The following is a 23990-nucleotide window of genomic DNA, read 5'->3' as shown; positions in this document are numbered from 1 at the left end:
CAGGATCTGATAAACCGCTCAACGACGCTAAGTATTCCCACTCGAGCCACTATACTAGGACTTGGCAGAAAGCCCTTGCAACATGCATCGGCTGTGTCCTAACGGAGAAATTATGGTCTGATGGAACGTCAATCACCAGGGGAATTTTGGAACAAAGTGTCCGAGGGTTGTATGATTAGTTCAGGGTAGAACTTATCGAATTATTTGGCTCCTATCCTACCACTCTCCACTAGGCATGTAGAAGCTGGGCAGTGAAGGATATGAGACAAGACACAAGACCACTGTGTGCTCTCTCAAAGTCCATATTCTTAATTTTTGTATGGCTTGATCTATTGGGTATAGCTCAAGGCGGTGGTGTTTTACATAGCATTAACACAAACTTGAACTTTATGACATATGAACAAGAATAATGAAAGTGGCCAGCTTCAAATCACCCATGAGATATTCACCGCTTACTATTGAACTCCATACTACAAAGCAGACATCTAAAACATGAGTTTTGAAACATGGAACTCTTGTTGAACTCTCAGCAGTGACATGTTGATACCCTGAAGGACGCTTCATGCATGATCTTCATTATCCCTGTCGACTCTGCTACCGACACACAGGTACTGAACTCACATGACAAACGGTGTCGCAGATCCCATTCCTGCGGCTATGCCGATCTGATAATTCTTTATCAATCAGTACTTGCCCGAAAGATTAGGCGATCGCCCCCGGCCATCAGGTGCCATGTCCTATATAGACGACAGTCTGGTCTCCTTGATTATAGAAGTACACACCGTTCTTCATCCATTGGAACTGACTACGTATATCTTCTTTCTTTTCTCACGCTCTTGCTCCGCCTTCTAGCTGCCGGATTTATGAGTATTACTGAGAAACTAAGCGTGGCAAAAGCACGAGGATGGGCAGCTGAAGAAGTATTAGAAAGGGCACTAGGACCTCGAGACTCTCTGGTAGAATGGAACATTTGGAGAGACTTGGAATGTACAACATAACAGGAAGCTACTGCATATATTCTGATGACGGTTCAATGACGGACCGAAATCCAGAATATGGTTCCAAAGTACAACCTGCACATTGTTAGAGCGAGATATACTCGAACAGGTGTCAACAATCATGATCAAAAGTAATATTCAAGATAATGCACAATCACAACCTATCTTCCCAGATTGTCTATGTGGTTCCAACGCCAAACCCCGTAATTATCTACCCTTAAGCCTTAGCCTCATCAGTCTTGCGGCCGCCAAGCTGCATATAGTTCCAGCAAACTATAATCATGTCAGTAACGGTTTCCCCCAGAACAGTCCAGATATTACTTACTTGTCCATCCTAGATCATCTCGGAAGCAAGACTGGAGAACATCCTCACCAGCTACGGTACCGGAATCAGGACTAGAGGCAACAGCCTTCTTGCCGACAGCCAGACCGATAACAGGAGGGTATACTGCAATTTCCTTATATGAGGGAACGTGACCAGCTCGGTGGCTGAGGATACTCTGGTGAATGTTTTGTGCTACGTAATGGCCGTGGTGCATAGCTCCGCCACATCGCTTAATGCCAGGCCACTTGGTGATGTCACCAGCCGCATAGTGGAACTCAGCATTTGGTGTACCTTCCTCTAATTGTAGACTAGAAACATGTCAATGATTGAAGAGGGTAAATTGAAACTGTTTGACTTACCTGGGCTTGATCTTGACATACCCATCCTCGTCAAGCGCTGATGTAGGAAGATATGTAGATGTGGGAACGCTTCTAGAGATGGCCATGATGACCACGCTGGCAGCCATCTTGTGGCCGTTGGTGAACTCAACATCATACTTTTCGCTGCCATCGGCCGTCTCTACCTTGTTCTTAGAAGCCAGGCGGTGGTTCATAAGAACTTCAACACCACTCTCACGGAGCAGCTTAAGAGCAACGTCCTTGGTCTCGTCAGGAAGACCCTCGGATGAGAGAAGCTTATCACGAGAGTGAACAAGAGTAACGTTGAGATGAGGCTTGACCATCTTGAGTTCAGCGGCCATCTCAATGCCGACAGCGCCTCCACCGACCACAACGACACCGTGCTTCGCATTGTCAACTGCGTTTATGTGGTTTTCGGCTTCGAGTAGATATTGTTTTCGGGTAAGAGACTGTGGCACAACAGGCCAGACACGGCGCAGACCAGTGGCGGCCACAAGGTAGTCGTACTCTAAAGTGCTTTTCTCTTGAGTAAGATGCGCTGATACAGTAGCTCTCTTGGTAGCAGGGTCAACACTAGTGACTGAGCCTTGGATAATGTTTATGCTCGGGTCCTTGAGACCTGGGATGTCAGAGTACTTGACCCAGTTCTTCTTAGAGTAGGCAGAGTCGGCAAGGGCCATGGGAGAACCGATCAGGTGGTCTGCAATTTGTCAGTGTCTGGGGGTATCTGTAGGATGAAGATCCAAGCAGAAGGGACTTACAGTATCCATCTCGTTCATCAACAATGGTAATCTCGATGTTGAAGGTAGGCAGGTTGGGGTGGTGAGTGTAAGGCTCAGAGTTCATGCGGGGAGAGTAACCCTGACTCAGATCCAACAGGTTGACGGCGGCAGATAGACCACCATAGCAACCTCCAAGAATAAGGACACGCACAGCGTTGGATGTCTCAGGAAGTGATCCCATTGTAGCAAAAGTTTTGACTGAATAGACTCTGAAGTGATTTCGATGTATAGGTCGGGAACAAGATGATGTGAAAACAGACACTGCGTGGATCTGATGCTTGGACGTGATAACAGTTGGGGAGGAGGTTTGGGATATAAATGGACGTCTTGTCTGAGTGCAAGCAGCGTGGGAGGCTTTAGAAAGTCGTCCCGGGAATTTGGCAGATACTCGAGAAACGATCATGAGCTGAGGGACGGAGTAACTGGAGAGATGAAGATTGGGCAAGAAGAAAGAAATAGTTGGAGCTGTTATAGAGAGAGAAAACGAGGTGGGAGGGATGCTCGGTATCGTACTCGGGTGAGAGTTCTCAAAACCGATCGGACCAAGACCGGCCCCTTGGTCGAACAAGGGATCATGTCCTGGATTTCCGTCATGACAGATCCCAGTTCACCATCATGAGTGAAGGAATGAATCAGACATAGCCAGTAATATGAGAGATTCGGCCGGCCAGTAGCGGGGCATGCTCCATTGCCATGATGGATGTTGGGGGAGACTCTTACTGTAGAAGATGCTAGAGATGTGGAGTTAAAGTTATCAGATCCGTCCAAGACAGGTACAGCCAGCCACTGAGAGATGAGGACAAGAATTATCAGATCCGACGGAAGAGACACATCCGCTTAGTCATGAAGCATACCGTCATCTGATCGGTTCCTCGTAATGTTTCCACTTTGTGTGCGACGATCTTAGAACTAACGACTTGTAGCGCAGTCCTTAAAATCAGCACGGAGAGAGAAGTTAGGCCGATCTCCTTCTACTATTTGAGAAATGACAAGGGTATGTCAAGGGCAACGAGTACAGCATCTTTGACAGTTGAATTGAGCTACGTGATTTCAACTTCTCAGTAACGGCAATAGTATTGATTATATGGTTAGAGATATTGTGTCAGAAATATTGACGACAAAGCATCCCTTGTTAAACATTATAGTCATGGCTCAATGAAACAGTTTCTACGGATATACTAGCCGAGTTCTACATTCCGAAGCGCGGAATCAGACCTAGGCCGATCTGATAACTCTGCTCAGGCTGCCACAAATCAGGACTGAGGGTTGCCAGTTGAGCCAGTTAGTCACTGAGAAAATTTATCTGATCCGAAGCACCCTTGACAGTTCGAATTGGTGTGTCCCACCCACCTGTGGACCAACTTCTTGGCTTGGTAAAATCACAGAGCAATTCTTATTAGGGAATAATCCATTTGTTCTTCCTACTGTTAAAAGACCTTGAGAATAGAAGTCAATGGTATCCAATGCATATTCAAGTCCCCTGATCTTGATCTGTATTCTGACGGTATATGACAACGTCTTTGAGATAGGCCATGAACTTGTCCTCATCCCATAGTTATCCAATTCTTTTTCAACATCTCATCTTCCACACTTTATTCTTTCCTTCAGTGGGGTTCAATCCTTCGCTCCTCTAGCACCGTGGCTTTATTCCCATTAGAGATGCCAAGCCAAGACCAGGGTAACCAACTGTAAAATTATGCTTGTTTAAACATGAATTAGAGTGAGAGGCTCTGCTCCGTCTCCGTCTCCGTTCCTCTCCGTCTCGGCCTTCTTAACTATTTCCTCACTAGTCATCGTCCAGGGCTGAAGCTCATGCCTATCAACAGACAGAGAGAAAGGTGCTTTTGGTTTGTCGCTTTAAATGCCAAGATGACCACACCCTTCAACGGCTGATCTCCATGGCCGATATTTTGTTCTCAAAATCTAGTGGAGGCGCAGTACCCTTTTCCATCATGAGTTCTCTCTTGTTTTTTCTTTCTTCATCTCTGTTCATGTGAGGTCGCGAGTCGTAGGCTTTCTGTCTTGCGACTTACACGTTCACAATGGCATCCCCTTCACCAGAGCGACAAGATAATGCCACGAGCAAAGAACCATCTGGTATTGATGGCCCTGGGCATCATGAAGAGGCAAAAGATAGCGCTGCTGCTACAGAGACGGTGGTCGGTGTGCTCAACAACTTAAATATTGAGCGTCAACTTAGCCACTCGCCACGACCGTCTACAAGATCATCATCAGTGTCTGCGACATCTCAAACACCGCCCGAAAAGAAGAAGAAGAAGAAGAAGGTAAGTTCTACTGACATAGTACACAAGCGTCACAACGACATGCAAATCTCACAGCTACTAACATTTCTTTGCAGACTCTACGTTCGTTCTTCACCTACTTCCAACTCCTCTTCTACGCCAACCCAACATGGATCGATGTACTTCTTCTCATTGTGGGAACTCTCACAGCATGCGCCGCCGGTGCCCCGTTTCCTCTAATGGGTATCATTTTTGGCCAACTGGTCAACGATCTCAATACTGCATCTTGCGACAATGGCGAGGTCGCATCACAAAACTCGCCTAAAGAGCTTCAAGACAGCATCAACAAAAAGGTTGTCATGATTACATGGATCGGAGTAATTAGCTTTGCTCTCATCTACACCTATATCGTGTCTTGGTCTATCTTTAGTCGTCGTCTTGAGAATCGCATTCGAGATCGCTACTTCATGAGCATCCTATTACAAGATGCGACCTTCTTCGACAAGAGACAAGCAGGAGAGATCACCTCCCGTCTCAATGCTGATATCCAGGCAATTCAGTCTGGTACCTCAGAGAAAGTGGGCATCATCATGGGTTGCACCTCGTTCTTCGTCTCATCGTACGTTGTCGCATTTGTCAAAAATACTACACTCGCTGGTATTCTCGTATCGCTTGTTCCTGCGTTCATGCTTCTCGCTATTGTAGGGAGTATGTTTACCGCAAAGTTTGCAACAGCCATGTCCGAGAAGATCGCTTCGGCCTCTTCAATCGCCTCAGAAGTCCTTGCCAATATTCCCGTTGTTCAGGCTTTTGGTGCAGGTCCTCGACTCGAGGCCATCTTTGCGGAGAGGATGAAGGGGGCACGAAAGCAAGGAATTAACAAAGCCTTTGTTGCTGCTATTCAAGCCGGGTTGCTCTACTTTATTGCCTACTCGGCAAACGCGCTTGCTTTCTGGCAGGGTAGCACACAGATTGCCGACATGGTTGAGGGTAACGGCGATGCCTCTGTTGGTGATATCTACACTGTTATTCTTTTGCTGGTTGACGGTATGTTATTCCTGATGTGCTTGTTTCGAGCCGGGTCCAATTACTGACTTGTTCTAGCCTGTGTTGTTCTTGGTGGCATTGCCCCTTTGTTGCCACTCGTTGGGGCTGCTGTTGGGTCTTTTGAAAAACTTCGTGAAGATATGGACAGCCCGGCTACCATCGACACGGGGTCTAACAAGGGGAAGAATCTCACATCGGTGGAGGGAAGCGTATCTTTCAAAAATCTTTCATTTGCCTATGCTTCACGACCTCACCACCCGGTGCTGAAGAATGTCTCTTTCGAATGTCCTGCTGGCAAGCATACCGCCCTCGTCGGCCTTTCTGGCAGCGGGAAGTCCACTATTGCTGGCCTTACATCTCGAATCTATGACCCTGCTGAGGGTACAGTTCTCCTTGATGGACATGATCTTAAAGAACTAAACGTCAAGGGACTAAGGAGTCACATGAGTCTTGTGCAGCAAGAACCCTCTCTTCTGGACCGGTCAATCGTCGAGAATATCGCCCTTGGCATCTTGAACTCGCCCCAGCCTGAGCATCAGAGATTTAAAACCACAATCCTTGGCACTGGACTTGGTGAGCTCGCCACTAGGCTCCGTCAAGGCGATGATCTCGTGGTAGCAGCTCAAAGCTTTGGGCAAGAAATGATTGATCTAGTTGAACGAGTTCAGGAGGCTGCTCGACTTGCTGACGCGTCTGGTTTCGTTAACAGATTGGAGTATGGCTATGGAACACTGGTCGGTACCGGCGGAAAGCTTGTGAGCGGCGGTCAACGACAGCGTCTTGCGCTTGCTCGAGCATTGATCCGCGATCCCAAGATCCTCATCCTGGATGAGGCCACAGCCTCTCTCGACTCCGCAAGTGAGCACCGCATCCAGATGGCCATCGAGTCTATTGCTAAGAATCGTACCGTCATTGCTATTGCCCATCGTTTGTCCACTATCAAAAATGCAGACAACATCATCGTTATGAACAGTGGTGAAATCATCGAGCAAGGCAACCATCTTGAACTAATGGCTCTCAATGGCTCATATGCCAGTATGGTACGCCTACAGACTGTTGACTCGGAGGACGCCGGATCTACCACAAGCACTGTACGGGCTGATGGTACCTTCTCCGAAAAGGACTCCGTTGCAGAACTGAAGGCTGAGAACGTTGGAAAGGAGGAGGTAGATGCTTACCACGTGCAAGAAACCGAAGAAAAGGATACTACTCCTGAGGCAGACGCTGCTCTCGACTCCAACAAGTCTGCTTGGGTCGTCATCAAGACCATCGGCAGCATGGTACGACCCTATCTTCTCCTCATCATTGTTTGTCTCTTTGCTGCCACTATCGTCGGGCTCACATTCTCTTCATCTGGTCTAATTTTCGGTTACACCATTGACAACCTCAGCCCCTGCAATCCTGTCCAAGATATTCGCTGGGCGGGTAGGTTCTTTGGAGGCATGTGGTTTATGATTGCCTGCGTCGAGTTATTGGCCAATACCACAAGCTGGACCGGCTTCGGCATGGTTGCTGAGAAGTTGTTATACAAGATCCGAGTCCTCTGCTTCCGCTCCCTGTATGAACAAGATCTCGATTGGCATCAGTCAGAAGGGCGCACTCCCACTGCGCTTCTATCTGTCATCACCACGGATGCCGCAGCAGTTGGCGGATTCAGCGGTTCTATCATTGGTACAGTCTTTTCTATTGTGGTCAATTTTCTGGTTGCCATCATCCTCTCACACATTCTCGCTTGGAAAATTGCCATCGTATGCTTGGTCATCGTGCCTATCCTTCTAGGCTGTGGCATCATGCAGCTTCGATCGTTGTCCAAGTTTGAGCGTCGCCATGCTGGAGCTTTCTCGGGGGCCGTCGGCATTGCCAACGAGGCTGTAAACTCTTTCAAAACCATCTCTTCACTATCTATAGAAGAGGAAGTCATGAGCGCATACCGTCGTGCTCTGAGGGCACCTCGGAAAGAAATCACATTGGCTTCTATGTACGCCAACTTGTGGCTCTCTCTCGCTAATAGCACCGGGAATTTGATCTATGCCTTCGCATACTGGTGGGGTTCGACTCGGATCACTGCAGGCGAGGCTAGCCAGCGAGAGTTCTTTATAATTCTTATCTGCATGCTTGTTAGTGCACAGCTCTGGGGTCAAATGTTCAGTCTTGCACCCGAAGTATCTCGAGCCAGGGCTGCCGCTTCCCGCATCCTGAGCTTGATCAATCTCGGATCTTCCAAGGACGAGGCGAAGAAAGGCAAACTGACACTCGCTATCGAAAATACCGAAAAGGATCTTGAAGCTCGGGCTGAAGCTCATGAGAAGAGTAGCGGAGGCAAGGGGGCCACAATCGTGTTCAAGGATGTGAAATTCTCATATCCGGCCCGACCTCATATTCAAATCCTCACCGGCATGTCGTTCACTATTCCTGGTGGACAGTTTGTTGGTCTTGTTGGACCATCTGGTGCTGGCAAGTCGACCATCATGTCGTTAGTCCAACGTATGTACCGACCATCAGGCGGCACTGTCGAGATCAATGGTGTTGATATTTGCGCACGTGAAGGAACCAGGTTCCGCAACGACATAGCAGTTGTTCCCCAGGACTGCGCTCTGTTTGACGGAACGATCCGTTTCAATGTCGCTTTAGGCTCAACTCCTGATCACGAGCCAAGTGACGAAGAGATCCATGAAGCTTGTAAGCTGGCCAACATCCACAACGTTATTATGGAGTTGCCCAACGGGTACGATACTGAATGCGGGCCTAATGGTTCGCGTCTTTCTGGCGGTCAGAGACAGCGACTAGCGATTGCGCGAGCCCTTGTGCGTAAGCCTAAGCTGCTTTTGCTTGACGAGAGCACAAGTGCACTTGACGCCGAGAGTGAACGGGCTCTGCAAGAGGGACTAGAGCGTGTAGCACGAGGTATCACCGTGATCGCCATAACACACAGGCTTCACACGGTGCGCAAGGCGGATGTCATATTCATGATTGAGGGAGGCAAGGTTGTAGAAAAGGGTCGACACGAAGAGTTGGTGGAAAGAAGCGAGACTTATCGCACGAATGCCCTGCAGCAGATGTTAGGAAACTGACAAGAGGATCAAATTACAGTAGAACCACTAGGATTAATATTGATATTGATGTTCTTGTGCAACTTGGAATCCAATAATGAGGTTGGGTGTCCTAGGGTAGGCAGATAGAGTTGGAGAAATTCACCCCCACGTTCATCTCTAACTTTAAGACCTCTAGCTGACCTCCAACCTCTTTTCTCAGTGTCTCAGCCTACTGATTGTAGAGGGTGCGACTTGGTGAACCTATCCAACCTGTCAATTCAGGGGATTTGCCCACGTTTCTTTCTGTTCATGGGATGACTCCCAGACACACCAGAAAACCCGTGCTATGGTTGCAACCCCCTGAATTTGTGTCAACAGTAGACAACCTGATATATCATGCACTTTTAGAGACAGCTTAGTCGTGTTTACATGAGATCCTGGTTAGGTAAGCGGACTGGAGAGTCCATCTTTGATTGCGAAACAATCGAGACGCAGAAGCGAGACAAGGTTGAATCAGGAGAAATACTATTAATAATGACGGCAATTCTTTGAAACTCTTCTCTCATGATCAACCTTCAGTACAGACTGAATAGTACTGTATTGCAACTGCAAGCCCCCAATAACAACCCGACGTCACATCGTACAAGGGTCTTTCTGCGCGCAACTCCAAGCTCAACCTATCACAAGCCTCAAAAGTGATCCTTTACTGCAAGTTTCCGCCTCGTTTGAGTGGCTTCCATCAACCCCTTGACTTGCGTGTTGCTTCACCCTCTCTCATTCCCCGGGTTACAATACCCTCAATCTGGCTCTGTGCATTACAGCCAAGCCTCAGTTTCTTACAGGTATCATTGTATCATCACCTCCAAAACAATCCACTCCAATCATACAAAACAAGGTTACGATCGCAAGCGGGGACGTTAGTGCTGTACCTTTTCTTGGCTGATGGGGCTGCGCTGCCTCGACGATTTCCTCATCCACTCGCAACAAATGACACCCAATTGGGTCTCTTGAACCACATGCCTTTCGTCACCGGCACACACCTTAACTTGTTCCGAACTTCTTTGTCGATAGCAGAAAATTTCTGGGCCTGGACCTAGACCTTGACCTTGTATCTTAAACTAATTCTTTTGACCTCTCCCGTCTTCTACGCCAGGCTTCAAAGTCGCAACCATTCCCTCCCCATCCACCCTCGACAATCCCTCCTCCGTTCCTGGCGTTGTCCCTACCGCATCCCAATCCCGCATTAACGACGTCCATCCGACCCGAGGAGGGAGTGCTGCTGCCTCCCTGTTAGACGATTCAGCCTTGGTATCACAGCAGCAATACCAGCGCGACAGTAGCGCAAACACGAGCGAACAGTTCGAGCTTGTCGATTACCCTCCCATCCAGGCTCGTCGAGACGCCGCAGATCGCGAAGCCAGAAGACAATCGAAACGAGAACGAAAGCGCCGCTGGCTTGAACAACAGGACGAGATGAAGTTTTCGCATAGTATCCAGTTCAATGCTGTTCCAGATTGGAGCAGCCATTATATCGCCTACAGCAATCTCAAGAAGCTGTGCGTTTGACTTCCCTAACGCGGTGATTGCGTGAATGTGCTGACTTTGTCGTGCAGTATCTACAATTTGGAAAAGACCGCCCATCAGGCGCGCGGTAGTACCGGCGATGCTGAATCAAGACCTCTCATCAACCAGGAAGATGCCGAAGACGTCTTCTCCAGGGCCCTTGGCGTCGAGCTGGAGAAGATCTGCTCGTTCTATGTGTCCAAGGAAGGTGAGCTTCTTGAAGAGGCTGCACAGCTCCTACGCGACGTTGGCGATGAGGCTGCAGATGCCATAGCCGACAACCGTTACTTGCGCCGCCTCTCTGTGTCGTCTGCCAACAACCGAGCCGACGGGCGAAATGGTTTCCGCTCAAGAAGCCCCAGAAGCCGCAGCAGCGACAATGAGGAGAGCGGAAGCGAAGAGGAAGATGAGACTACAGGGTTGACAACAAGACGACGAAGCAGCGCAGGCCGCAGGCGAACCCTTCCCAATTTAAATGCTAAGCCGCGCTCCGAGGATATGAATGCGTCTACCGACTTTGGCCGAGATGCGAGAAGGCACAGCACTGTTGGAGATGAAAACGAGGAAACTCTTATGTTCTCCTCGGGCATGTTTTCGTCAGGCATCATGCTCAAGAAACGTATTATTGGACTATATGTTTCACTCTGTGAGCTCAAATCATTCATTCAGCTCAACCGTACCGGTTTCACCAAGGTACTAAAGAAGTTTGATAAGATTCTCGATAAAGAATTGAAAGGACCATATCTACGAGCTCACGTCGAGACCGCCTACCCCTTCAAGGACGAAACCAAGCGCGTGCTCGAGGAAAACATTGCCAAGATGGAGAAGGCATACGCCGAAATTGTTACCGGCGGAGATGAGGCCCTGGCTCGTAAGGATCTTCGTTCGCATCTTCGAGAGCACGTTGTATGGGAGCGCAACACTGTTTGGAGAGACCTTATCGGTATTGAGCGTAGAGCCGAGGCGGCTGGCCTCGGACAGGCGCTACTTGGCCAAGAAAGAGGCAATGTGACAAGGAGGTTACAGGGCGACGAGGCCAAGGGCGCCCAAATCACGCAGTTCCGTACTCCTCTGGGCAGAATCACCTTGCCGCCATGGCTTGCAAGCACGTCTCTCTGGACCTTGATTGCATGCTTGACTGTCTTCTTCCTGCTCCTCTTGCTCCCTATCATGGAGAAGGCCGAGCAACAGAACTGCCTGGCCATGCTTGTCTTTGTCAGTCTAATGTGGGCCACTGAGGTAAGCTACACAGCGAGACATAGTCGCGACCAAGTTTCACTGACTTTTCTTAGACCATTCCTCTCTTTGTGACTTCATTACTGATTCCCTTCCTTTCTGTCGTTCTGAACGTGGTTCGTGATGAGACACCCGGCAAACCTCAGAAGCGACTGGGCTCCAAGGAAGCTACATCTGCAATCTTCGCTGCTATGTGGACACCCGTCATCATGCTTCTCCTTGGTGGCTTCACTCTAGCAGCGGCTCTATCCAAGTGCACTATCGACAAACGATTGGCTACTCTTGTTCTGAGCAAGGCTGGCACACAACCAAAAACTGTCCTGATCGCCAATATGTTCGTGGCTGCTTTTGCGTCTATGTTGATCAGCAACGTCGCTGCCCCTGTTCTATGCTATTCTATCATTGAGGTGAGTTTGCAATGATACGCTTTCGTGGAACCACGCTGACAGTTGTATCCATAGCCCATGCTTCGAACCTTGCCATCTGATTCCAATATGTCAAAAGCGGTCATCATCGGTATTGCACTTGCATCCAACATCGGTGGAATGTTGTCTCCTATTGCATCTCCTCAAAATGTGGTGGCAATGGGTATCATGCAGCCCGCACCTACATGGCTACAGTGGTTCTTCATTGTCATTCCTGTTGGTGCCGTGTCGATTGTCCTAATTTGGCTTCTTCTTCTCGTGACATTCCAGCCGGGTAAGGGCACAACGATTGCTCCCATCCGACCTGTCAAAGAGAAGTTTACCGGCCTGCAATGGTTTGTTACTATTGTCACCATTTCTACTATTGCTTTGTGGTGCGCCAGCCACCAGCTTGAAGCCGAGTTTGGAGATATGGGTGTGATTGCCATTATCCCTATTGTTCTCTTCTTTGGTATTGGTCTATTGACCAAGGAGGACTTCAACAACTTCCCATGGACCATCATCATTCTGGCTGCTGGTGGATTGTCCTTGGGCAAGGCTGTTCGCTCGTCTGGCCTCCTTCATACTCTCGCCGAAATTGTCTCTGAGAAGGTGGAAGGCATGAGTTTGTACGGTGTCCTGGTTGTCTTCTCGACTTTGATCTTGGTTATTGCAACCTTCATCAGCCACACCGTCGCAGCTCTGATTTTTCTCCCCCTTGTTTTCGATGTCGGTGCCGCCATGGATCAACCTCATCCCAACCTGCTTGTCATGGGTGGTGTTCTCATGTGCAGTGCCGCCATGGGCTTGCCAACCAGTGGCTTCCCTAACATGAGTAAGTTCAGCATCGTATTGCACCTGAACCTCGATTTCTAACTTGTCATAGCTGCTATCATGAAAGAAGATCCTTTCGGTCAGCGATATCTCCAGGTCAAGCATTTCATCAGCCGTGGTGTGCCCAGCAGTCTCATCACTCTCGTCGTTGTTGTAACCCTTGGATATGGAATTATGCAAGTCGCCGGACTTGACTAATGTGTGAGGCCCTGCATTAAATGTTCAGTCATTGCTTGGTTATCAGCTGTTTATGGTGTTTTGAATTCGAAGTTAGGTGTAGTTGCTTGGTTTAGTTAGATGGTGTCGAAATGTCATAAGTGTAGATCAGCGTGAAATAGATTATCTGTTTGCATTTAACAGTTTGGATCGCGTATAAATTCAGAACCACCAGGTGTCAAATCAGATATCTTGATCGCCGAGGATTTAAGAGATGAAATAGAACGGTGTCATCCTAAAGCTCAGACAAGTCTTCAGATAGGCACAGTTTAGCATAAGTAACAGTGTTTGGTCGACTCGAATAAGCTTCTTGCAATTTTAGTAATTTAATTCTAGATATTTAGAGATGAATATCCGTAGGTACACAAGTAGTAGATAGATACCTTCAGAGCGGAGGCAAGCGTGTAAGTGCGAACTGACACTGTTGTACTGTGCTGATGCAAGAAGCTCTGGCCATGCCGTTGACGTCGATATTGGCGGCATGACCTGCCACCCAATACCAAACACCCGACCACCGCTTTCGTCTTAATCTAACAACACCAAAGGTTCGCCGTCGATATTAGCAATTCTTGCTGTTGAGATATCAATAGCTGGATCTCGCAATATCTACACCCAACTACCCTTCGAATTAACTGATGCGCCCCCTCTTCCAATAGCCTCCACAGCTTCGAGCTGGCCGGCGCCATGCTCTCCGCCTTTACAGCCCGTCCTATAATCGAGCTCAAACAACAAACGAAAGCTAAGATTGAAACGATCCTCGCTAACGGTACGCTCATATTCATATTCTCTGTTCAGTGGTTGATTCCATCTACCTCACCGCAACTCCTATGGCTGTCCTGTACATAACTAAAGCCTTCACGTCCAGGTGACCGCGTCCTCGTCGGCCTTAACAACGGCGCCCTCCGAATCTACCGTTTGAACGAGCTTCCCGATCAGTCTCAGAATGGCTCTGCCGATGCGGATGCCAATGCCACAACATCCGTGTCCAGCGAGAGCAATACTGCTCCTAATAAGTCGACAAGCCCAACGGACTTGATGCGAGAGGTCGAGCGCTTCTCCACACGAGCTATCGAGCAGCTGGCAATCATCAAAGATGCAAATACGATCGTTTCTCTGTCTAACTACCATGTATCATTCCATGATCTGAAGACATACGAACTCATCGAAACTCTGAACCGAACCAAGAACGCAACGTGCTTCGCATCGACCTCAAATATCGTTAAGGATCCTGACACTGGAGTTCCTGAAATCGTAAGCCGGCTAGCTGTTGCGGTCAAGAGGAAACTGCTGCTCTGGAGCTGGCTCGAGAGCGAGCTCTCCGAAGATGTAGACGAAATTGTTCTAGCTGAGTCGATTCGATCAGTAACATGGGCGAGTGCGACAAAGCTGGTGTGCGGTATGAATGGTGGATACGTGATGGTCAACGTGGTCACACGTGAAATTGAAGATATCGTAAGCCCTGGCTCGGGGCCAGCAGCCGGACAAACTAGCCGGTTTGGTGCGATGAGCAGTGCCGGCATGGGATACATGGGCTTGGGAGGTTATATGCCCAAACCATTATCTACCAAGCTAGCTGAAGGGGAGATACTGCTTGCCAAAGATATCAACACATTATTCATCGATGACGATGGAAAGCCCCTCGACAGAAGGCAGATTCCTTGGCACCATGCCCCTGAGTCTATAGGTTACTCGTATCCCTATATTCTGGCCCTGCAAGCGCCTTCAAAAGGCTCACTTGAAGTTCGAAATCCCTCAACACTCTCATCGCTCCAAAGCCTCTCACTACCTGGAGCGGCTCAGCTACACTTTCCATCACCAACCTACAGCCTTGCCCACCGCGGCAAAGGTTTTCATATCTCGAGTGAGCGGTGTGTTTGGAAGATGGATGCAACAGACTACGACTCTCAAATCCAGGAGCTTGTTGATGGTGGTCATTTTGACGAAGCAATTAGCATATTGGAAATGCTAGAGGATGCTTTGCTGGAAAACAAAACTCAGACATTGCGCGAGGTCAAAATGCTGAAAGCTGAAAGTCTGTTCAAGAAGAAGAAATACCGCCAGGCGATGGATCTCTTCAACGAGGACACTGTGCATGCTCCTCCTGAACGAGTGCTCCAGATGTTTCCACCCTCAATTGCTGGAGAACTATCTGCATGGTCAGGGCGTGAGGAAGAGGAGAGCCAGGAATCTGACGAAGCTCCCGAGACACCAAAGAAGACCAACGGAACACGTTCCACTACTCCTGAAGCTGCTGAGCCAACGCACGAAACTCCTCAATCGAGCAAGGGAGGGTTTGCTAGGTATCTTACGGGAAGCTATAGAAGGCCCCAAGCAGATACCGCGTCCCTTTTTTCGAAGAAAGACACGGTAGATGGCGACGACACTGCCAGTATAAAAGAGACTGAATCGAACGAGGATCTGCCTTTGAAAGACAAGGACTTGACTAACGCAGTCCTTGAACTGAACAGTTACCTTGCTGGAACACGCGCTCGGTTGCAGCGTGTTATCGATCCGGTCACTGGAAACTTAAAGCCTCGGAGTGATCGAAATGGCTCCACGGAGGAAATAGCAGAGAACTTCCTACGCATAGGGCTTGACGAATCGGAAGAAAAGCTACAAGAAGAGCTGCGAAATACGTTCCGCCTAGTTGATACGACGTTGTTCCGAGCCTACATGTTCTCTCGACCAACATTAGCGAGCTCTCTGTTTCGAATTCCTAATTTCTGCGACCCTAACGTGGTCAACGAAAAGCTTTTGGAGCATAATCGCTACACTGAGCTGGTCGACTTTTTTTACGGCAAAAAGCTACACAAAGAGGCTTTGGAGCTGCTGAGGCGTTTTGGTGCTGCTGAAAAGCCAGATGAGGCCGCGCCAGCACTTCATGGCCCCGAGCGTACTATCCAATACCTTAAAACTCTGCCTCCATCGGAGATCGACCTCATTCTTGAGCATGCAGAATGGACTCTTAAGGCTAGTCCTGATGATGCGCTCGAAATTTTCACTGGCGATACTGAGAACGCAGAAACACTACCACGGGAAAAGGTTGTGTCCTTTTTACACGATATCGATACACAGTTGGAAGGACGATATTTGGAGCATATCATTAACGAGCTGGAGGATATGACGCCTGATCTTCACAACCGACTAGTGGAGCTCTACGTAGAGAACTTGACGAAAATGGAGCATGGCGATGAGTGGAACGAGATGATGAACCGCTTTGTTGAGTTCTTGAGGCACGAGTTCCTGAGAGAACCAGTGCAGGTTTATAGCCTCAGCAAGGCATTCCAGCTGATTCCTCGCGACGGTAAGTCGTCTGTTTTACTTCGCAGCGAAGTATGCTGACTATCAATACAGAACCTGCTTTCTACGAAGCACAGGCTGTAGTGTTGAGCAAGATGGGCCAGCACAAGCAGGCACTGGAGATTTATGTGTTCAAGATGAAAGACTACCAAAAAGCTGAACAGTGCGTTTTCACTGATATCCCTGACCTGCCTCTACTGACTTCAACAGGTACTGCAACCGAGTCAATGCGACTCAAGATACCACTTCATCTCAACAGAATACCAAAGACGATGGAGATGATCCCGAAAAGACCACACCTTCTATTTATCATACACTTCTGTCGCTCTATCTTCAACCATCACCACCCAACCAGCCCAACCTAGAACCAGCACTTGATCTGCTTTCTAAGCATGGCTCACGCCTCCCAGCAACCTCAACCCTGGGTCTTATTCCAGACGATCTTCCCGTTCGGTCATTGGAGTCTTACTTTCGGGGGCGCATTCGTTCAGCCAATAGCCTGGTAAACGAGGCGAGAATTGTTGCTGGTCTTCGACAAGCTGAGGGAGTCTCCATCGCGGCGCGACTGCACCTTGGGGATGACGTACAAGGTGGGCAAGGTGGACGCAACCGTCATGTTGCCATCACAGAGGAGCGACACTGCGTTGTATGTCACAAGAAACTTGGAGGGGGTATGCGTATTGGTGGAAGCGTTGTGGCCGTTCTACCGGATAACACAGTGGTGCATTACGGCTGTTTGAATCGAGCAACTGGGAACAAGGTAGACGCAGCTCGAGCGCCAAGTTGGGGTCGTGGTTTTTAGACGAGTTGCTATGCTAAGCGGGAGCATTGTTTCGGGGAGCATCTGCATGAATCGGATCGGTGGTAGCCAGTATGACATTTTTTCGAATACCCTTCATATACAAATATTTTGAGTCGAGGGTTTTGCTTTCGTTATTGCGGATTTGGTTTTTCAGTCCTCCTCCTCCACCACCTCTTCGCCGTAGTTTTCTTCCTCCTTGGCCTCAGCTGCCGCGTCTCTCGCCTTGTCCTGCTCCATTCGTGCTGTGAGCTCCTGGTTGATTGTGGCCTGGGTATCAGCAATAGATGCACGTAGAGCCTCGAGGAATGACGCCTTGTCAGTCGTGGAGGCTGTAGAGGAAATGGCTGGCAGCTGATGTGAGACCTTGAAAGGCTCGCTTTCCGGGGAGGAGTAGTCTGCGGTAAGAGTTGGTTGCGACATTGTAAGGAGTGTGTGGTTATGAAGTTGGAATGTCAATGATTGGAGAAGTAAAGCAAGAAGAGTTGGTAGAGTTGCCGCGGGGTTACGGAAAACAACCCCACATCATGGATGCTTGTATTTCTAGGGATGTGACGGAATTGACATTGGATACTTGCGAATCAACTACACCAAAAAAAGATATATTCTCAAATCGCCAGGTTGTCACTTTCAGTAACTACCTTATGAAAGTACAATGGCCACTATGTTTATACTCTGCCATATCTACTGACATTGTAATTAATACTATTCATAGGTTCAGAAATGTGCTGGACATGTGTTCATGTAATAGCGTTAGTCAGCACATTGGTGGCTTGCTCAATGCTCAACTCCCTGTCTACCGGCTGTGGTTAACGATCTTATCTCCAGGACTGTCCAGTAATTCAACCTTCAGCAACGATTATCCCATGCCTACCCTCCACTAGCCTGATCATGGCCGAATGAGAATCGCATAATACTCCGTGAACGTTTTGTGGTCCGAAACAAACTTCAAACAGCACTGGGTCCTGTCAACTCGGCCTCAGCTTTCGGAAGGGACCAAGATGTAACAGCGGCCCTGGCGGCGCATAAACAACAATGCAACCCTCACGTTCTCAACCCCGCGGTCCGGGCAGTTTTTCTCCTTTATCAAGCTCTTCTGTCCAACCTTCACAGCTATCGACCTCCTCAAGGCCTGCTCTCCGTCGAGTCGAAACCTCAGACGGTGAAGACGAGACCCCTCGAGCCTCCATTACGATACCCAAGTCGCGACAACCTCCACAGCCTCAACCCTCGTCTCCCGCGACACCGATATATGCCCAATTCACCACACATGGCAACTCTAGTACCGCGAGCTTAGGCCATCACAACTTTTCGAGACCGGCAAACGCAAGATCTGTTACCCAGGGATCGCCAGCGACTCTGGTCAAAGGTCATGCGCGCAAACACTCTGCTACACAAGGCTCTTTTGAACCTACGCTGCCGTCTATGAGCACTTCGAATCTATCTTCGCATCTCGGAATGACTCATCAAAATACCTCTACTGCTTCTGCCTCCGCAGCTGCGGCGGCGGCGGCGGCTGCCTCTGCCTCCAATGTGAGCTTGTCTGCAAGTCAGATGGCAGCGCAGGCGGCTGTTATGTCGCATCAAAACCACTCACGCCAGCGCTCACAGACGGTCCCTTTCCCTGGCGATCAGAACGAGGGTGTTCGGCGAGGGAGTGGTAGCAAAGGCCCTACCAGCCCGCCAATGCTGAGCTTGACGGAGGCGAGTGCGCCGCGAGATACAGGGTTCGTGAACCATGGCGGGTATGGTGGGCCACATTCGTCTGCTGCTACGGCGGCCGCGAATGTTGTTTTCCCTCGATCTGGTCACAACTCTCCAAGAGCATCGCCTCAGCCATATTCACAACCACCTCCTCCACCTCCACCCGCGTCGGAAAAGCCAAGCAAGATAGAAAAGTCCAAGGTGAAACTTTTCTCCCGTCCAGGCAAAATTAGCACAAAGGGCGAATCAAAGGAGAAGCCTTTACCAAGTCCAGGAAAAATTGGTTCCGCTTTATCGGCTCTTCAACGTGGGAACTTCAGTACAAACAGCCTGGTTGATCCAAGTAGTCAGTCCATGTATAATCTCAACAACTCATCTTCAGCAACCATACGACCTATTGAAACGCCTACAGAAGAAAGAGAAAGGGACAAGGAAAAGGAAAAGGGCAAGGAGAAGGAGAAGAAGCACCATTTCCTTTCGCGGCAAAAGCACAAGCTGAAAGATGAATACCATCTTCCATTGTCATCAGCGGCTAGCAATTCTCTTCCAACCGATCCTAATGCGCCAAACCCATTGTACAACTTCAATATCCCGCCAAGTCCTGCGCCCACTTCTTCCACCTTTGCCAAGGCCAAAAAGGACAAGAAGCTTGCTGAAAGGTCGGACAGTCGGCTAGATAATGAGTCGAGCTTCAATGTGCAGAGCGAATGGCCTGGACCTAGTAGCCTACCGTCGATGTCTCAACAGTCCACAATGTATGATCCTGTCGACCCTGGAAAACTAGGGCTTCATAACCACATGTCGCTGGACGATGCGTGGCCATATTTGAGAGCCAAGCTCCTGGTCATCTTTGAGGGCGAGGATCTGCGTCTTCCGGTAGAAGACTTCAACCGTGTTGTGCAGATGCACATCCAGTGGTGCATGCATAGACGCTCACCCAATACCATGCTGGAGGATTTGCGAGATCTTTTACACACGGGCTTCCTGTCACTTGATCGAACATTGCGTCAGACTCCTGAAGACCGCTTTATTCCAACACTGGTGGAGCTTTGGATGTTTACCTTCACGTCCATCCTACCATATATGCAGGCCGTCTTTCTCCCGCTAGATCTTGAGGTATCAGGCTGCGGTACACTCATGACCGGAGAGCAAGCCCGTGATTTCTGGGGCGGTGCTATCGCGTCCTCGTTTGGCTCAGGGGGGCAAGCTCGTGTTGCTCCGGCACCATCGGTTCTTGACGTAAGAAGGCTTGTCCTCATCGCTTACAGGGACACTGTCATCCTACCACGCTACGACACACTGAAGACTATATTTTCGCGGCTCTCCCTCGAGTTTCTGCCATCATCGCTTGCAAATATGGCGATGGCGTCTCCACCAGAAGCGTCGCTGTCTACCTCCCCTCCTGAGTCGTTTGGCCGCCCCGGTACAGCAATGTCTCTTGACCCATCCAATGCTTCTTACAACTCAACAAGCACAACCCTTCTTGGAGAAGGCTCCGCTGGGGGTCGTAGTCGTGCCATCAGCAATGTCAGCTTCGGCAGTCACGGTAGTGATGGCGGCTTGAGACCGTTCACACCATCGGGAAGCGGAGGAATACCACCCGTGCCCTCCCTGGGTAGTCTACGAGAACGTGAGCAGAATGTTGAGGACTCAAAGCACATCACCGAGATGGTTGGTCGAATGTTGCAGTGTATGAGTGTCTTGTCAGGGGTGTCAGCTGGCGATGTTGGGGCTGAAGGGAACGAGCGGGTCGTGGAGCTGTGCAAAATGCTGAAGCTTAACTGGTTGGGGAGAGGAAGAACGGGAAGGAACAGAAGGGGTATGGTCGGTGGTCGAGTGCGGCGAGATGATATGAGAGACGAAGTCCGTGTTATTTAGCGATTTGTTTACTCTTTTTATTCGAAAGAAAAGCCAGATTTGGTATGTGGCAGGCCAAATACTTGGAGTAAAGGAATAAAACCTCATCAAGAAATCTGATGGGAGTGCCAAGTCCGAAAAGTCCATCGCGCATCCAACATGTCTTCTTACCATCGCGCGAGACGTGGACCTGTTGGCAATAACGGAGTTCACATAATGCAAGGCATCATGACGCTACCATCATGACACCTAAAAGAAGTGGAACATTAACACGAAACACGCTGATTTGGAGTGTAGTAGACATGATCATCATTGTATTATTCATTATTTATTTATATTTGAAAGATTGATATTCGTTGCAGGATCTAGTACTTTTTGACAGTTAGCTTCAAGACTCGATAAAGAAGTTGTCAACAATAAAATGTGAGGTACGGTGTTTGATCAGACATCCAAGGAAGTATAAACCCTCATCTGTCCCAGAAAAGGCTCGATCGGGACTCGAGTGGAAACTGCGAATTAAGAGGAAAATTTCATCATGCAAACGGGGTGGTTGGTTGTGAAGAAAAAAATTGCAAACTTACGTTAGTTTTCAAAAAGCTTCGTGAAGCTGTTGTGGTTAATTATTGGTATAGCAGGTTTTCGTAAATCTGTTCATGCAATATTAGCAAGGCTGCCAGGAATGCGCGTGCTACAAAGGCTGTGTGTTTTGGTGTAGTCAGACGTTGATACTGGCAAGTAACAGGCCTAGGGCCCGAACAGACTGAATTTCTTCATGGTCGATTCAGTTGGGAAAAGAAGACTTGTAACAAGTGTCATCATTCAGAGAGGAAGGGGGAGGAGTGCTGCGAGGCAGAAGAGAGGGTGTGGTTTTCTTACCATTCATATCCAAGTGGTTTGCAGGGCTGCAGACAAAGAATTTGCAAGCCAAATGAATCACCTAAGCAAACTCCCACACGACCAAGACCATGCGCGCACCGCGCATACGAAGCTGTTCAAAATCAAAACAGCTGCTCCTCCAAGAAGACAGTCGTGGTGTGATCTCGCGCGTGGTGGTCGTGTAGGAAGAAGGCAGAGGCGACTTGTTGTTGTTGGAAAGGATTGAAGCTTGAGAGAGGAAGTTTGAGAGCCGCATCGAAGCAAGATATTGGAAGACAGTGCAAGAAAATTTGCTATATGCGCGGCACTGTGTGGCTTTCACGTGACCGGGTTCTTGTCCTTTCTTGGCGCTAGCGGCGGAAGCCAGTTCAGGGCCCGCTTCAATACCGCGATAGATGCATGAAGCAAATTATCTTATCCTTCAGGACCCTCCCGCCGCTGCCTCCCCACTGGGCCTGGATTGATTGTCTTGGGATCCATAGGTACGACTAAGAAAGCTGTTAGCCTAGGTTCACGCACGTCATGATGCCCATGAGCTTTTACCAAGTTTTCTTCTTCTTCTTCTTCTTCTTCGTTCTTTTGACAGTGTTAACAGTCAGATGATATGTCTTGCTTTTTTTTTTTGCGCCAGCCTTGAACGACATGCCAGTGATTTTCTCTATCTGTGCGTGTGGCTCACAGATACATTGAAGTCAATCTTCATCAGCAACATTATGCGATAGGGTAACCTAGAAGAGGGCAGGTAGAAGGCAGTACTACGTAGTATCCTGGTTGATGGGCCTCGTCGCGTGTCTTCAGGGATCCGGTACTTCGTTATAACGAGTGTAGCTTTAATTTTTACGTATTTTATTCATATATCGGGCAACGGGCTAACAAATTGACAGAAGTCGTGCGCCAGACTTTGGCCCAGCTGATCTCGCTGGCTTTTGTCAGCCTCTGAGCCAGCCACATCTTTGTTCTCGATAAATACATAACCCTCCACTCTTATCTCGGGGTCCTCAACCAAGTCCACTGACCTGGCAAGAGACCCATTTATCCCACGTCTGCACGTATCAGAGCCCTTCCCGTCTCCTTTGGAATCCACTTGCCCAACTCAACCAGACGAGGTCATGGAAAGGACCTCCCAGCTCAGCCCAGCGATTGTGACAGAAAGAGTTGAGTGAGATCTCCCCCGGCCTGTAAGAGCGAATCCGTCGATCTCTATCTACAGCATCTCTTCATCCTGGGTATCTCGATATAATTATTTTGATTATTAACTTCTTGAAATTCTTTGCTGGGAAAAAGACAGTCACGAATGAAACAGAGAAATCAGGCAGATCTGAGGCCCTATACTTGGGAACTCTTACAACCCTGCCTCTAGTCTACGCCTTGATTTGGCATCTTCCCTTCCGCCTTGCTTGGTCCACGGGTTCTCTCATAGGTAGACTGCAGACCAGACTGCCTACCACCATCAGTACCCTTTCTTCTTCTACTTCCCCTTCCAGAGTGTCTTCTGGTCGGTCCGTCAAACTCCTCCCACCTCTTCCCCCCTTCTTCTCTTGTTTTTTCCCCTTGGATATTCAGCCAAGTCGAAAACCAAGATCATCAGCCCCCCCGTCACGTCAGATTCCACCCTTGTTTTCTTGCGTGCCGTCTCGATACTCTCCTGTCAGCGTGCGTACCTGAGTGCCGGGCCCGCCGTCGCGTTACCAAAGCCAGCCCAGTCCAGCCCAATAATTTGGCTGGTAAAAGCATAGCAGACATAATTAATGAGTCAACTTGCAGCAAATTAAGCCCGACTTCCAGGTAATCTATTCTTTACGCCCTAACGACCGCTTATAAGCTTGCTAATACCCCCCTGACAGTACAGTCCAGTGCACTGGAAAACTTAAGCGCGCCCACGCGGAAATATAACCCAGCCCGATCCGAACCAGGCCCAGTCATAGTCGCAGTCGCCATCCTGTCCTTGCGACTCCCGTTCTTCTCTTTCCCCCGTCCCCCAGTACTGAAAGCGGATCACCCTCTTTGTGGCATCGCTCTCCCGCGTCTTTCGCATTCTCCTTCCCGGGTCTGTCACGACAATCCACCAATTCCTTTCTCGACAACCTCAATTTGCGCTCTTTTTGGGCCTCACTTGTTCCTGGTCAACATAATTATAATACCTACCACTGACCTACTTGGGGTCTCGACCATTGGAATCTCGTGACGTGCCACTGGCCCCATCGTCGCCTCATTCGCCCACTACCTCCTCTTTCCCCCAGTCCAGTCCAACCGGGCTCATTCTCTCTTATCCGCTTTCGCAGCGCGAAACATACCACAAAATCTTCATAACGCTCGCCGACGCCTTGACGACAACTATCCCATAGCCGCTTTACGATCCGACACGGAGCATTCTGTTTATCCCTCTTTATCTCTTGTTCTCTTCCGATACGATCG

General features: G+C 49.0%; 5 protein-coding genes across 5 annotated transcripts; 3 read left to right on the top strand and 2 right to left on the bottom strand.

Moving 5' to 3' along the window:
- Positions 1-1215: 1215 nt before the first annotated feature.
- Positions 1216-2645, bottom strand: FIESC28_06179 (uncharacterized protein; the record flags this gene model as incomplete). Its single annotated transcript, XM_031160323.1, has 4 exons — positions 1216-1271; positions 1324-1631; positions 1683-2382; positions 2444-2645. 4 exons carry the CDS (start codon positions 2643-2645, stop codon positions 1216-1218), a joined length of 1266 nt encoding a protein of 421 aa, XP_031015631.1.
- Positions 2646-4506: 1861 nt separating this feature from the next.
- FIESC28_06178 (uncharacterized protein) lies at positions 4507-13021 on the top strand (the record flags this gene model as incomplete). The annotated part of the gene is made up of 9 exons (XM_031160322.1): positions 4507-4749; positions 4824-5754; positions 5812-8812; positions 9206-9231; positions 9940-10342; positions 10400-11588; positions 11642-11992; positions 12047-12824; positions 12876-13021. The coding sequence occupies 9 exons, from the start codon at positions 4507-4509 to the stop codon at positions 13019-13021; spliced, it is 7068 nt and encodes a 2355-aa protein (XP_031015630.1).
- A 702-nt stretch (positions 13022-13723) lies between these two features.
- On the top strand, positions 13724-17141 carry FIESC28_06177 (uncharacterized protein; the record flags this gene model as incomplete). Its single annotated transcript, XM_031160321.1, has 4 exons — positions 13724-13805; positions 13905-16343; positions 16394-16502; positions 16550-17141. The coding sequence occupies 4 exons, from the start codon at positions 13724-13726 to the stop codon at positions 17139-17141; spliced, it is 3222 nt and encodes a 1073-aa protein (XP_031015629.1).
- A 150-nt stretch (positions 17142-17291) lies between these two features.
- On the bottom strand, positions 17292-17561 carry FIESC28_06176 (uncharacterized protein; the record flags this gene model as incomplete). Its single annotated transcript, XM_031160320.1, has 1 exon — positions 17292-17561. The coding sequence occupies one exon, from the start codon at positions 17559-17561 to the stop codon at positions 17292-17294; it is 270 nt and encodes an 89-aa protein (XP_031015628.1).
- A 612-nt stretch (positions 17562-18173) lies between these two features.
- Positions 18174-20720, top strand: FIESC28_06175 (uncharacterized protein; the record flags this gene model as incomplete). The annotated part of the gene is made up of 1 exon (XM_031160319.1): positions 18174-20720. One exon carries the CDS (start codon positions 18174-18176, stop codon positions 20718-20720), a length of 2547 nt encoding a protein of 848 aa, XP_031015627.1.
- Between the last annotated feature and the right edge of the window lie 3270 nt (positions 20721-23990).

The sequence above is a fragment of the Fusarium coffeatum genome, assembly GCF_003316985.1.
Source record: "Fusarium coffeatum strain FIESC_28 chromosome Unknown BRIP53273_contig_133, whole genome shotgun sequence".
In the NCBI taxonomy this organism is placed as follows: Eukaryota; Fungi; Ascomycota; class Sordariomycetes; order Hypocreales; family Nectriaceae; genus Fusarium; species Fusarium coffeatum.
The sequence above is the reverse complement of the archived record's forward strand: the minus strand, read 5'-3'. Positions and strand labels throughout refer to the sequence as shown.